Genomic DNA, 15,902 nt, shown 5'->3' with positions numbered 1-15,902 from the left:
TCCCAGCTGTTAGAGAAGAAAAGTGCTTGCAACCGAGAAGTTTACTTGGCTTTCGACTTACAGAAGGCATACGACACCGTTCCTTGGGTAAAACTCTGGGAGGCTCTGGGTAAAGCGGGTGTGAGCGATTATTTAATTCAAGCCGTACATAATATGTATAAGGAAGCGAGATGTTCGGTCAAAATTGGTAACTGCCTTTCTGAATCGTTCCCTATATCTAAAGGTCTCAGGCAGGGTTGCTGTGTTTCGCCCGTCCTCTTTAACATCTTTATCGATGTAGCCCTCTCTGAATGGAAGAGAAAATGTTCTAATATGGGAGTGAAAGTAGGAGAAGAAACCCTATACACGTTGCAGTTTGCGGACGATCAAGTGCTTATAGCTGAAGATGAGGAGGACCTAACGTACATGTTGAGGAAGCTGCTTGCAGCGTACTCAGAATGGGGTTTAGAGGTCAACAAGTCCAAAACGCAGTATATGGTGATAGGTGGATCTTCCCCTACGTCCCTGAATGTGGATGATTGGCAGCTGAATCCGTGTAGCGAGTTCAAGTACCTGGGTGCCTGGTTATTGGCTACTGGGTCTTCAGAATTGGATATCCAAAAGAAAATTGTAAAGGGAAAGCAAGCTATCCAATTATTGAACTCGGTACTTTGGAGTAAATCTATCCGCATGGAGATAAAAAAAAAAGGCTCTTCCACGTTTTCTTGGCAAGTGTAACCCTCTACGCGGCAGAAACTTGGAGCCTAACGAAGAAAATGGAAGATAGGCTATTGGCCTTAGAAATGGATTTCTGGAAAAGAAGCTGTGGGGTCTCCAAGATATGGCACGTGCCCAATCCGGAAATCCGAAGACGTGTTGGAATACAAAAAAACATTTTGTATTCCATTGAAACACGGAAATTAAAATGGTACGGCCACGTGATGTGTATGAGTGGTGAGAGATGGCCTAGGAAGATGATTGATTTCATTCCTAGTGAGAGGAGAAGGAAAGGCAGGCCTAGGAAAACTTGGATGGAGGGAATAACCGATGGAATGGCCTCTAGAGGCCTCGGGAAGGGGAGTGGGAGGACAGGAAATCTTGGACTTTGGGCATTGGGGATATGATTCCTTAGGAATTGTCTTTAACCCCCCCCCCCAAAAAAAAGTTTGAGATTGGTTCCGATGATGTCTGGGAAAAACAGTATATACCCACGATGGTAAACTATCATGGCAAGATTTAACAATAATCTAATTAGTAAGAATGTTGAATCCCTGTTGAACGCCAGATTTAACACTTTCCTCAGCTTTGGATTTGGGTGAACAATGTTCATTTTAAATGTCACATTGGTATGATCAGAATTGCCGTTCCTAAGATTAATCTCTGAGATTATTATTTCCTCAACTCTACATCCTCAGTAGGGTCCATAAGTTTAATACTGATTACCCCTGCCCGCTATGTTGCAACAATAAAGATTAGATAATTCATTTCCTAATTATCTGCCCGATGTTAGATGTTTTAAGATGGAATAAATTACTTACATATGTACAATATAAACTTTTCTTTATCTATACAATATGAAATTTTGTGTTGGAGAACGTGTTTTAAAGTTTTAAAATACGGTATTTAAAATTAAATGCATTTATTTATTTATTTTTAATTAATTCTATTTTGTTAATTTATTAATTTAATAGTTTTTTCCATTTGATTTGTAAAAATGAATATATTTAAGATGACTTTGTTTTTTATCTGTAAATGCTGGGGTCAAACTCTGAAACAGTTGTAATATTATAAGCAAGTAAAAATAAATTAATAATAATAATATTGTAGCATCTACAATGTTCTGTATAGCAGGATTGAAAGTTAAAGGCTGTGTCGTCTTCATTTTACAATGTATATATTTTGTCCATTTAATCGACCCTTAGACTTAAATTTAAACGTAAGAAGATGACTAATCCAACCCTCCAATTTTTAATTATACTTTTCTCACATCTTTTATAACTTTTTATCACACAAAAAGCTACGATTTGACAAGTACCTTCCTTTCGCTGGTACACTTCCTGGTAGTAAGGAATAAAGCTATTATTTCGCTGGCTATTATTAACCTAGTACTGTTTCAATTAATTCAAATACACAGTAAACAAAGATTTATTTCATGAAAAAAGTTTTTCAATAAATATTATAATTATTACAAAATTTTTGAAACTAAAAAAACATGTATTATAAAAAAATAATATTTCTCTTCTCTTTTTTCTACAGTAAAACTTTATATATATTTTCTTGTAAACTATACAATATTAACACAGGCGGTTTTGGAGATTTCTTAGACTCTTCGAAATGATTCATAATTTTCTGGACATATTTCTTGTGCCGAGGATATCTACAAAAAAAATAATAAATAAAAATCTGCTTTCAATTCTCACCTATCTTTGAAAAATACTAAGGTTCAAAACTACCCAGCGAATACTTTTTCAAACAAAACGCTCATCAATCACTGATTCAACGACAACTGGTCAAAAAGAGCCCACAGCAACTTATTAACTACAACTTTATATGTGGGGTAAAAGTGACCGCTAGTCTATCTTTAATGAACAACTTTAGCCTCTTTAAAGAAAGTAAGAGAAAATTTATGTTCATAGCGGTATGTGAAACTCGTGTGGGTGATTACGACTGATTTTTTTTTTAATTTTCTTAATGACTTCTTTTTTTACTTTGTGCGTTTGAACTATTTCATTATGTCTTTCTCCCACTTTAGTTGTTACGTAATTAATTAAGTCACAACTAAAGTGACACAAAGACTACAAAAAAAAGAAAAAAAGAAAGTCATTATTTACATTTTTTATTCTAATTTAAAGTTTATCATTAAGTGATAAATGTATTTAGTAATCGTCACTCAATTAGTTATGTAACTAACACCTAAATTACTTATGGAAATCTGTTAATTAAAAAAAAAATCATAGAATTCGATGATATTTAAAATGAAATTCAATGAAATATTCACCAAACCTTTTTACAAAGTTATTTATCTCAAGATTGCCTGCGCTCATGTCAAGGCAGAGTGACAAAAACAAGAAGGCTTCATTTTCAATAGCAATCACTAATACTTCTATCTTCACGCTGCTAGACAACCTTTGCAGAGCTGGCGATATTACGTTCATCACCTAAAATCAAAATCTGGGGATACAAATGCTTTTAACTCGTGAAGGTGGAGTAGGTATTTTTTTTTTTCTCGTGACACTTTAAAAATATGCTTAATGTTCATATTTCCTGACTCAAAATTTTATTTACATAATTCCTAAATGATCCCCTCTATTAACACTTATTTTGAAACTTGCCTAATGTTTCTTATCTTATAAGGGGTTCAGCTATAAAGCTTGTAAAAAGACAGTAAATTCAGAAAACAATAATTTCATTTTTTTTCCTGTGCTCGGTTGAAACATCTTCATGGGGACTCTTAGTGAATGGGGTTTAAAGAAAATTACAATTTAAAAAAATTAAACTAAAAAAAACAGTAAAGTTATCTTTTTTCAGCTGAAATCTTGGCATCTGAAAATTCTATTGTATCAAATTGGAAAAATATGTAACACAATGCGCTTTCTCAAATATTTGGATTCTTGTTATAAAGCATTACCTGATTCTCGTATCTTCTTTTCGCTCCTGGATTAAGTTTTTCTGTTAATATAAAGGTAATAAGAGGACTATCCCTAACTTTTACCATTGATGAAATTGTGCCTAAGTCGTTGTTACTTTTGTTTTTCATCCTACGAATGTACTCCATTAACTCACTGTAAGGTATTTTCTTATCGGAAAACCTATGAATTAATAACTTAACTGTAATTCTAGTTAATAAATAAAAGCGAGGCACATATAAACAATAAACATCAAAAAAAGCTGTACTTTCAGTATTCACAGGCGGGATTTCTGTTACTCTCAGAGAAATATTCAATCGTTATTAATAGAATCAATTTTTTAAAATTAACTTATGGAAATCTGTTACAATACATATCTGCCAAGTAGAGCGGCAATCTTCATGTTTCCAAACTTCCTCCCAAATTTCAGTTATGCAAATGAATTCCCAGCAATATTACGACTAGATTACGCTGTTTAAAATAAATTTACTAATAACACTATAGTATTAAATTTCATTTCACCTACCGATCAGCAGCTAGAGACCTTACTCGAGCAAAGCCGGGTTCTGTTTCCTTCAAGATTACTACAAATAAAATACCCATTTCTTGGCAATATGTTTGAATTTCTTCCATTGTCTAAAAGAAATGTAACAATTTTAAATGTATACTGAAACAAATCAGAGGAGTAGGTAACCTTCATTGCACCTTCATAGCACTATCGGTAACCAATGGCTCTGTCTGTCAATCCTAACTACATTTATTGTGGGCCGTTGGACTTATAATTTCTTTAAAGTTCTTCATTATTTTAAAATGGTTGGTTGTCAACCTCGTACTTATGTAGATTAAACATAAAACATAATATAATATATATTATTATTATTGGCGCCAATAACGTCAGATGTTGACGCGCCTTAAATTTTATATATAATAATAATAATAATAAAATAACAGACGGTCACAACTCACTTCCGCAGGAGATAATTAAAATGAGTAATAAATACTTACACTAATTGTCGAAGATGATACTCAATGATTTTTTACATTTCCAAGGCACCCGGCATGGGAAAAGTATAGCAGAAATGCAAACTTACTGTTTGTGATGAATGCACAAAAAATCGCTCGAGGCTTTTGATCGATCATTGCAAGATTTACGCGGAAACATCACACCACTTGGGAACCCATTTATATTGCTTGAAGGAGGTTTCAGGCAAACATTACTTGTAATTTCTCGATTGACACCACCGGACGAAATAAATGCTAGCCTGAAATACTATACTTCGTGGAGACACCTGCAAAACGATCGATCAGCTGAGTTATTCTCACATCGATTGCTGCAAACTGATAACGGAAAGAAGCCAGTTGATCTGACCTCAGGACGATTTTCATAACTTCCGCAAGTTTTTCTTTAGTGGCGTCAAAAGAAGAATTGGTTGAAAAAGTATTTCCCAACATTCAAACCAATTAGAAGAATCACGACTGACTGAGGGAACGAGCTATTCTTGCAGCCAAGAACTAAGTCGTCTACAAACTTTAAAATATTATTCAGTCTAACATTCAAAGCGAGGCAGTCAACACAAGTCCGTCGACACTGTTGTGGGACCAAATGAAGCGGTTAATTATCCAATAAAATTTTTGAATTCACTTGATCTACCAAGGATGCCATGTACTGGAATTGACAATCGGCGTGCCAATTATCGATATATCAACCAGGCAAAGCTTTGCAACGGCACGCGGCTACCAGTAAAAAAATTAATGAGCAACATCGCAGAAGCATGTCATAAACCCCATAATAAAATGGAAAAAATCAAAATTAAATTTTAATTATTAATACTTTGTAATACATTACCTCCACTGAATTAAAGTACACGGTTTTCAATCCTGACTTCCAGAGATCTCTAATTAAATGTAAACGATCTGGCGTCATTCGTATTGAACCCATTGAGCATAATAGTATATCTGCTGAATTTGGCTTTTCACTGTCATTAAATGATGTAACCAATTTATCAATTGAAAGGATAAATCCAGCAACATATTGATCTAATTTTACTTCCTCTGGTAAAATTATGGCGCTGAAAAAATATTTAGTCTGCAAGTTTTTAAAAAATTACATTAAATTTACATTTAATATGGTGTAAAAATAAAAACCGTATATAGACTTCAAGAACTGCCTCCACGTCTGTTTACAATCATGATGCTACATTTTTGTCAACATTTCTTACCATCTTTTTGGCATTTATTAAAATGAAAAATAAATAAATAAGTTTTAGACTCTGTACAGTGTTTCTATAAGAAACCCTTCAAATTGAATATTCTATTGTGAGCTTTTCCTCGCCTACATTTTACGATATTCTCAAAATTTTAGGTCACTTCTGAAAAAATATTCACTATTTCACGCAACCATTTCTTGGAAAATAGCTTTAAAGGAGCGTGTTTCCATATAAAATCGAAGAGGTAAATGTCCTCATTAGTATTCGGCCAAAGATAATTTTCAAAATTTGCAAAAAATTGCGTTATTTCCTTAGGTACAAGACAATAAAGCGACCGTCAAGGACATGATAAAAAACAGAAGTCAAATCAATCTGACATGCACTGCTACAAAGGAATGTTATTTGATAAATAGATTGTTTGGAAAAATCCTAATAAAACTGACTAATGATTGGATCGTGGACCACCGCGTTTCCAGGTAATGCAAGAAGGGAATTTATAAAAATAAAATCAATGTTGTGCTCTCTATAACTTTGAAGTAGTAATTTACTACTCATTTGTTTCCATTGATCTTTCTATGAGTTGTGACCCTCATTAAAACTAAATTGAAGGTGTCAAAAATAATTCAGCGTTACCCACCTTGCGCCAATCGCTAACAGTTTTTGCTCCAGCGAGATACCTACTCAAGCCACACACTTTCCGTCGGATCAAGCAAAAATTTAAAGAACTTGATCAAAACAACTTTATTTTACTTTTATTCCAAATCCAAGAAATAGATTTAGCTAAATAAAAATAGCCTACTTTTCGTACATAAATCAAATATTTATTTAAAAAAGAAAAATAAAAAAAAAGTAATTTCATAAAAAGTAAAAGTCATAAAAAAATATAAAAAGTCATATTTTATGGATCCAATTATAATAGGAGAGAAAAATGAATAAATATTGCTTACTTCAAATCACGTAACAACCTGTCATATCTACCTCCTGAGATCAATACATGTTCAACCTGCTTTTGCTTTGACAGCTGATCATAGGTAACTTGAAACATAATTCCTGAGTAATTGTGTGAGTTCTGGATTAAACGTAATGACACAATCATAGGACACTGGAAAACCAGAAATTTTAGTTATTACAAAATGCTGTAAAAATCTAGAACCAAATTTCTTAAAAACTGGATTTCACGGCACCTTAAGGTGAACAAGAACGCCTGAAAGGCGCTGCAAAATTTTGAATGTTTATAGTTAAACGCCAAATATTTAAATTCTATAAGGATTTTATGAAAAAATATTTAGTCTGCAAGTTTTCAAAAAATTACATTAAATTTACATTTAATATGGTGTTCAATGCCTGGATTTTCCTTTCATATCGTTTTTCCTAAAGGATATGAACAGCCCGGACCCTTCAATGTATTGGTCAATCACGTGACTTTAAAAATTTTAAAAGAACTTAACACCATTTATGGCAAGATCTATAGATTAAATTTTGGGGCTAATAATGTTCTTGCAGAGGAACAGATGAGCCAATTTGGGGAACCAAAGATTGCAAGGTGCAACTGATTCTAGATTCTGAGGTGCTTGAACTGGACTATGTTATGTGGTGTGTGTGGTTTGAATAATATGTATTTCTATACCTCGATCACTACTACTGTATGTTTACTTAAATAAAGTTAGTAATCGAAAACCTGTTCTGCAATCACTACGTCCTCCCATACATGGCCTGGCGCAGTCAGTCAAATTTACTTAATAAGCAATTCTTCTTTTTGCAGCGAGAACTAGCCAGTTGACTACTTGCTATGGTGTTGTATGATATTCTCTTGTACTGTAATTGGCTGTATTCTTTTCTATTAAATATTATAAAGAATATAGAAATATTTTATATTGTTTTATACATGTGTTTCCTTGTACTGATAATACCAGTCTTTTTAAAGCTGGACCAGCGAACCGGCAATACAGCCAAAAAGGAACGGCAACGAGAAATTCTTCATGCCTTCTAGCTCCCCTAACAGAATATGTGTTCAGAAAAAACACAAATTTATACAAAAGAATATACGTAATCCGAACGTTTACAAGTTCGTTAGAAGGGTGATCCGGAGGTAAAAGCATACACTACTAGTGATGTTAAGGAGCCACTTAGATATTTATATTTCAACTTCCGGGATTCTTCTCTGTGAATTTCCCGAAAATTTAATAATTATTCAAATTCGATAAGACCGGAAGATTTCCTGTTCAAGATTAAAGAAAAGCAGGAGACTTAAGGAAGGAGGTAGATAGTCGTACACAAGGTGACTGCGAGAAAATGTTTGGTTTTTTGATTTCTCTAACACTTTTGTTCAGGAGCTTTCAAAAACCATAATAGAAATGCAACACATTTGTTGTTTGAATGCCTTTAATAATATACTGCACATAAGTCCTTCAGAGATTACTGCTTTAATCAAATGGTCAACAGTAAAAAAGGTTTGAAGATCCAACTAACACTTTCCGACCACCACCTGTTAAGGGATGAATGGGCTACAAAGAGTTACCTTTATGATACACTGTCTGAAAGTGTTCTTTTGTATTTATCTGAGATATGGGGCATTCAATGTCTGGAGGTATTAGAAAAAAGTCAAATTGTTTTTTTTAAATCTCTGTTAAAACTTCCCATTACCACCCCAAGCGCATACGTTATATTAGAAATGAGGCGGGTTCAACTTAAATATAAAATATTTAAAAAAATGCTGAATTGGTGGGCCAAACCAGCTCAGGTTGGCATATAAAAGGCACTCCAGAATTATTTGTGGTGAAATGCGCTACATTTTTTCTGAAGAGAAACCTTGCGAGCTCTGCCAGACCCACCAGCCAGATACCTTACTCCACTTTCTTTTCCATTGTACACGGCTGTCTACCCTCAGATCAAAATATATTTCTAAGTATATAATATCTGCAAATGAGTCAGAAAATTTAATAAATCTGTTATCCTCTATTAGACTGGATGAAATTAATAATATATATCTTTTTGTTGTGATGGGCCTAAAATGTAAATGATCTTTATCTTGAAGTTTTTGTATTTTATTCTGTAATATATTATTTATTCTATTATGGTTATAAATTTATGTATGTGTATTTATTTTTATATGGGTGAATTAATTATTATTTTAATGTTTATATAAACAGTTTTTTCCTTTTTGTCTATTTGGCAAAGTTACATATCTGCTTTACAGATTTTTTTAAAATTTGGAATAAGCAATTCTATCATTATAACCTGAAAAGGAGTTAAATCGGAACCGTAACTACCACTGGAGAGATCTTTTTAAAGAATGGTTATAGTTGCGGTCCCCCAAACCATCCTAAATAACAATTTTTTTTTAGAAAGCGTTTTGAATAAAATAGGAAGGTATTTGAACGTAAATAGTAAAATTAAACTGCGATTTCAGTACTTCCTTTTAAGAGGAGCAAGAAAAATAAACTGCGATTACAGTACTTCTCCCTAAAAGGCAAAGACTTTGTATCGAAGGACAATTCATTGATGTAAATCGGTTTACTCATTGATAATTTTAACGATTGTAGTACTTTCTCTTAGTAGGTGTAAGAGCATGGTGGCACTTCACAGCCACGTAGAGGAGCTTTAACCGCTTCTTCGTGCTAAATTTTATCAAAATCGGACTAAGCGTTATAGAAATATTAGTAATAATAGTTTTAGAAAGGGCCTTACTTGGGTGGGGCAAACTCCCCTCCTTATGAGGCATAGTGTCGAGACTTTTAAAGTGCAAAACTGTACAAAATTTCGATTCGAATGACACTTCATTCATGAAAATCGGTTCACGTGTCGATAATTTGAAACGATTGCTATACTTCCCCTTAACTAGTGTAAGAGCAGATCGACGCTTTAATGTTACGTAGGGGAGCCCTAACCCTATACCAAATTTTATCAAAATCGGGCCAAGATTTACAGAGTACTTAGTAATAATAATTTTGGAGAGGGCCTTACATTAAGGGGGCTAACTCCTCTCCCATTTGATGTACAGAGTCGAGACCCCCAAAAGGCACATCTACATAAAATTCCGAATCGAATGACACCTCATTCATGAAAATCGGTTCGCCCGTTTAGTTTAGGCGCTACGTTGTTTACAAAAAAGGTAACAACAACAAGAAGAAGAAGAACAATTTTTGAAAAAGCGGTTTTTGCTCATTTTCGGCAACTTTTTTCTCGAAACCTATTAGATCTGGGTTGTTGCAAAAAAATTTTTATATGGGTGAATTAATTATTATTTTAATGTTTATATAAAAAGTTTTTTATTTTTTCTTTCGTTTGGTTATCATGTTCATTGAGGATATTTATTTTATTTATTTATTTATTTTTTTCCTTATTACTGATTTTAGGCGGAGGCTTTATATTCTTTTATCATTATAGTTGTTTTCAATTTATTAATTTTTTTCAATACTGATTTATGATTTATTGTGTTTTTTTTTTGGTTTTGTATGCTTTTTATTTATTTATTTTCTTTTGTGTGAATTTAAACACAACTCCTTGCTTATTTACACTTGTAATTAAAGCAATAAAAATATTCAATAAATAGAATCGAGCTAAAATTGATAGAATTATTATTCTGCGGGGCCTTACATATGTGGGGTTAACCCCGTTCCATACGATTTACAGCGTCGAGAATCCTAAAAGTAACATGTACATAAAATTTTGATCGAAAGAATTTCGACACCTTATTCATGAAAATCGGTTCACGAGTTTAGTGGCTACGTTCTATAGAAAAAACGTAAGAACAACATGGAACTGAAAAAAAAAAAATCTAAAAAATAAGTTTCTTACCTTTTTCGTAAAGATTTTCTGGAAACCTATTTACAATGCGGTGTTGCAAAAAAAATTACAGATTAAAAAAGGATATGACCTTTATTAAAAATTTAGGAATTTTATCTTTTTATAGAAAAAATATCAAAATTTGGTATTTGCAATTATCCTACCGGAAATTTTTAATTTATTTAACATTTTGGCGTAATTTTAGAGACATCATCACCTCGGTATTTTATTTTAAGAGTCAAAATCAAAACTCTCTGACATATTTTCACAAAGGATACATATTGTAACGAAGTGACATTGGCGCCATCTCTTGGGAGGAAATGGAACCTCTAATTTGTTACGGAACCACTTAGGAAGAGCTAGCATAAGTCGGAAGTCTAGACTTTACCAGGGACAAACAGAAATGCCTAGCTTATACTGTAAGCTTCTGGCGGACTCCAGAACATTCTAAGACTATAAAAACCAAGAGAGTTGCTCCAGACAGTCAGTCGAGTGCGGTGCAGTCCAGTAGTCAGTCTTTGAGCAGTTTTCATTGTGGATCTTTGTAGTAAGTGTTTTACAGTGAACTGTTGCGACTTTAGTGAATTAATTCAGTAAATAGTCGTGTTGTTAGTAATATTATTTACTGTGCTGTCTAATAAATCAAGTTTGTTACAAGTTTGGCATGTTTTATAATTTACGAACCCACTTAGTGGCAGTCACTAGTTGTGGTTTTCATATAGAGAGAAAATTGTACAATATAAAATTATCTTGTGCATAAAGTCTAATTTGCATTATAATTTTTTATGTTTTGAACAAGAAAAAAAAAATCTTAGACTTACAGTTATTTCAAGCGTTTGGCAATAATTAATTAGCGTTTCTAGTTGTTGTAAGGCTGGGAAGACACCGGAAATACTGGTGAGAGGTTCGAGCTGTGAAGACACCTCTCTTAGTGTTCCTTCAATTGAGATCAAATTTATAATTGAGGTGACTATATTTTCCGCAACACCATAACTTCTTAGTTTAGCCTCAATATCCCATCTAGCTTCTAGCTCACTGTGCTAAAGTAAAAATAAACAATGAAGATAAACACAAATTTAATGGAAAAGAGAATTATTACAAAATCACGTATAAATTCACACAACTGGGTATTGTACAGAGAACCAAGCCCGTTTTAATTTTGGGACCACTTTACTTCGCAAACAATCTGAATTGATCTTATGACACAGTTAAAATTTTATAACAATTTCAAACTTACTTTAGTTTTAAACAATTCCGCAGCTATGGCTTCGCACTTTTCCTGATCTAATCCGCCATAGTTAAGTATAGCAAGCACAAGATTAGAATGATTTAACCTAATTACAGTGTTTTTCTTTAAAACTGTGGGAAACTCACAAAGTACTTCCCATGTTGTTGCAATTAACTCAAATTCTGGCATTAAATCGCCTGGAAAAAAAAAATATTTATCTACCACGCTTCCTCCATTTCTAAAGTAAACATCACTCCACGGTCCCCGGCTATTACCAAAACGAAATATCAACTTTGCACTTCCTGTGACTTTCGCTTTTTAGATATTCTGGTAACAAATATGTAGAAACAAGCACACCAAGTTCCAGAGACAACTCTCTTATTCTCGAGGATCCAAAAATAGTATTTCCGAAGAAAACTCGAAATAGAAAATCTACATGAATGCAATACTTCTTGAGAGAGGTAAGAGAATATAAAAAAAAAAACCTCAGGGGTCAATTAGATTAACGACTTTCCCTGATATGCAGTTTTCAAGTTAACATCATCCCTTCCCCAGAAACTAACTAGCTGATACTAATTTCCCATAAAGTAAAATAATTTTGCGACATTTCATAACTGTCCAATGTTTATACGAATTCCATCTCCCCATAAAAATGATAATAACTCCTAAAGAGATAATAACAATATCGAAAAGATTTTAAAATAAGTTTTAAATGAAACTTTAATCAGTTCAAATATATGTCTTTTGCAAATTTAAATTTAAAATACAAAATAACAAATAAATAAAAGTTGGCAAAAACTCATTTAATTTCTTTCTTAGTCACCACTTTTAACAAAGATGTTTTGGATTTAAAGGTGTTCTTGTTACCGCAACCGTAAAAAACAAAGAGCACATTGATTTGAAACATTACTAAAATTACGAGGGTCGTTTGAAAAGTCCGTGCAAAGTCAGAGAGATAGCACCACTGGCGCGTATCGAGGTTATGTTTAGTTAGTAGCATCTCTTGGAAGAACACACACCAAGTTTCAGCCAGATCGGTCTATTTCTTTGTGTTTGGCATTCGTTTGAATCGAGGAAGTCGAGTGATTTTCAAAAAATGGACGAGAAAGAATTTCGTGTGTTGATTAAACACTACTTTATGAAAGGCAAAACGCCTCAGGAGACTAAAGAGAAGCTTGATAAACATTATGGTGACTCTGCACCTTCGATTAGAACAGTTTATAAGTGGTTTCAAAATTTTCGGAGTGGCCATATGGGCACAAGTGACGCTGAACGTTCTGGACGCCCTGTTGAGGTTACTACTCCAGAAATCATTGATAAAATCCATGATATGGTGATGGATGACAGAAGAGTGAAGGTGCGTGAGATTGTAGTGCTGTGGGCATCTCGAATGAACGGGTACATAATATTTTGCATCAACATTTGGACATGACAAAGCTATCCGCAAGATGGGTGCCGCGATTGCTCACGCTTGACCAAAAACGAAATCGTGTGAAGTGTTGCAAGGACGGTTTGCAGCTGTTCCAGAAGAATCCGCAGGACTTTAAGCGTCGTTTCGTCACTGTGGATGAAACATGGATACATCACGACACTCCTGAGACCAAAGAACAATCTAAACAACGGGTTACCAAGGGGGAATCTGCGCCAAAAAAGGCGAAGACCGTTCCTTCGGCCGGAAAGATTATGGCGACTGTCTTTTGGGATTCGCAAGGAATAATCCTCATCGACTCATCTGGAAAAGGGTAAAACTATTACAGGTGCATATTATTCATCGTTATTGGACTGTTTGAAAACCGAGCTGCAAGAAAAACGCCCACGATTGGCCCACAAAAAAGTCCTTTTCCATCACGACAACGCACCAGCTCACACCTCAGCAGTTGTGGTCGCAAAATTAATGGAAATAGGGTTCCAACTCGTTTCACATCCCCCCTATTCTCCAGACTTGGCTCCCTCGGACTACTATTTGTTCCTCAATATGAAGAAATGGCTGGCGGGAAAAAGATTTTATTCAAACGAGGAGGTGATTGCAGAAACGAATGGCTATTTTTCAGACTTGGACAAATCCTATTATTCGGAAGGGATCAACAAACTAGAGCAGCGTTGGACGAAGTGTATAAGCCTAAAAGGAGACTATGTTGAAAAATAAAAAAGGTTTACCCCAAAAAATTAAGTAGTTTTTATTTTTGCACGGACTTTTCAAACGACCCTCGTATATTTTAAGAAATTTGACGAGATATCGCTTAAAAAAATAAAAAATAAAAAAAAATAAATAAATAAAAAAAAATAAACAAGCTTCTTGCGACACCGCATAACACTAATGGAGCTTATGAGAAAAGGGCTACAACTGTCTATGCAGTGTTCTGTACCTGCATACTGCAGTATGTTTTCAGACATTATAGCTTTTCAACAGGGAAGGACCTAGATTGTAGGTCCACTATTTGTTTTGAAGTAACGAAAAGCAACAGTCTGAGAAAACGGATGAAGAAATACGATGTATCTAAATAAGTAATAAGAGTAATAACACTTCACTTACTCTGTATTTAGTCGTTAGTTTTGTAATTTAGTGTTCATTTCTTAAATTTAATTAGAAGTTCAAGTTTGTTTTAAACATTGGATATTGTGAAGTGTTGGAGATAGTTTAGATGGCTAGAGACATTGGAGGGGTAGGAAGATAACAGAATAAAAGCAGCGTACTTGAAGGAGACTGTGGCTGAAGAGAAGCAAATAAAAAATGAAAATGCCAATTGGCACTATAACTGGATCAAGCCGAAATAGGGCAAGCTCTAAGGTCTGCTTTGAATTCTGACAGTAATAAACTATTTATAACTTATGAATTATATGAGCTAGACAAACCTGAATTTGAAGTTACTATGTCGAAGGCACATTCGTATACTTCTTTAGGATGCACACCAGCCGGTCGTTCTCTGTATATTTTATCAATAGCATATCTCTTCATGTGGCAAACACTTGGGTTATGCTTCAAAAATCTTAAGAAAAGAAGATAGTAAAAAAAAAAAATGAATGCTTTAGAGTTCCTAATTTCTGTTTCAAAATAAGTGAACGTACTCAAAATTTGGTGGAAAATTCACACTACTTTCTGTTACTGCATATTCTAGTTGAATCACGTTTACATAATTTTTTTTCTTCTTTTTCATTAAAAACAACAAAAAGTATATACCACATAAATAAAAATACTTTCTTATTTCTAAAATTTACGATTGGCTCACTAAGTAACAGGCTGCAAAAGCGTCACAACTTCCACCATCCTTGAGTTGTACAAGAGTAACATAACTCGATGATGCAGATTCTTCAAAAAATAATTTTCCAGAAAGTTGCAATAAAATTTATTGTAAGTGGTAAATTATCATTTCGTTTTAAGAAAATCGGTACTGCCCATTTCCAGTAGATTTCACTTGACGTTGAGCTTGTAAAGCTTCAGCAGCCGTTCACTGGATTAAAACTATCCGGAAGGACATAAAGGTTGATCGTCAGAAAGCGCACAGTTGAAAAGTACCCAACTTAAACTACTTTTTCTCTTTTCTATAAGCGATAAAATATTCTTTAAAATAAAGGGCACCTCCTCGTTTCGCGACGCAGATCAAATAGATTTGAGAAAATCGCTGCCGAAAAAGGGAAAACGGAATTTTCATAAATTATTCTTGTTCTAGTTTTCCTTCTCATTTTTTTTTCCTTTCTTTTTATTCAAGGCGGTAACATCTGAGGTTTTTGGCGCAGGAGCTTTTTTCAGCAAACTGCAGGTCTCTCGTCACAGAAACACTGTCCATCACCGGACAATGAGCGGTAAGAAGCTGAAGAAAGAGAAAATATAAGGGCTAGCAGCTGGATCGAACCAGGGATTCGCTACCTACTTAGCTAATCCTTCTCTACCTTCTCGTTTGTTGTTACCTTTTTGAAAAGAACGTAGTGCCCCTAAACACGTTAAAAACTTTATTGGTAGTTAACTACTGAAACAACTGAGCTTCTCTCTCACACACATAAGCGTTAGACATGTTTACCTACATTTTTAAGATGTTGGGATTTGCCTACAGTACAATTTTACTTAGACAACTTATTTTT

The 15,902-nt window shown here is 34.0% G+C and overlaps 2 protein-coding genes across 6 annotated transcripts in view; one reads left to right on the top strand and one right to left on the bottom strand.

Annotated features, from left to right (window-relative positions):
- The first annotated feature begins 312 nt into the window (after window positions 1-312).
- Window positions 313-717, top strand: LOC141457471 (uncharacterized). The gene has a single exon (XM_074134495.1). It carries the CDS (start codon window positions 313-315, stop codon window positions 715-717), a length of 405 nt encoding a protein of 134 aa, XP_073990596.1.
- Window positions 718-2,106: 1,389 nt separating this feature from the next.
- Window positions 2,107-15,902, bottom strand: part of LOC141457473 (eIF-2-alpha kinase GCN2-like) — an 82,242-nt gene continuing 68,446 nt past the window's right edge. For 2 of the 5 annotated variants that reach the window (XM_074134499.1, XM_074134498.1), the window contains exons 16-24: window positions 14,679-14,812; window positions 11,835-12,022; window positions 11,419-11,637; window positions 6,760-6,914; window positions 5,452-5,674; window positions 4,132-4,241; window positions 3,608-3,788; window positions 2,983-3,137; window positions 2,107-2,356 (exon numbers count right to left, since the gene is read on the bottom strand). In XM_074134499.1, coding sequence (XP_073990600.1) covers window positions 2,230-2,356; window positions 2,983-3,137; window positions 3,608-3,788; window positions 4,132-4,241; window positions 5,452-5,674; window positions 6,760-6,914; window positions 11,419-11,637; window positions 11,835-12,022; window positions 14,679-14,812 — 1,492 coding nt within the window. In that variant the 3' untranslated portion in view covers window positions 2,107-2,229. Of the gene's footprint in view, window positions 2,357-2,977; window positions 3,138-3,607; window positions 3,789-4,131; window positions 4,242-5,451; window positions 5,675-6,759; window positions 6,915-11,418; window positions 11,638-11,834; window positions 12,023-14,678; window positions 14,813-15,902 lie in introns of those variants that run through there. The other 3 variants (XM_074134500.1, XM_074134501.1, XM_074134502.1) reach the window with 3 other exon arrangements.

This window comes from Rhodnius prolixus, unplaced genomic scaffold, assembly GCF_049639745.1.
Source record: "Rhodnius prolixus isolate KJV_2025 unplaced genomic scaffold, Rpr scaffold_16, whole genome shotgun sequence".
Lineage (NCBI taxonomy): Eukaryota > Metazoa > Arthropoda > Insecta > Hemiptera > Reduviidae > Rhodnius > Rhodnius prolixus.
The sequence above is the reverse complement of the archived record's forward strand: the minus strand, read 5'-3'. Positions and strand labels throughout refer to the sequence as shown.

What these genes read in the sequence shown, in the direction of transcription:
- LOC141457471 (XM_074134495.1), top strand. Translation starts at nt 313, where the DNA reads ATGGGAGTGAAAGTAGGAGAAGAAACCCTATACACGTTGCAGTTTGCG.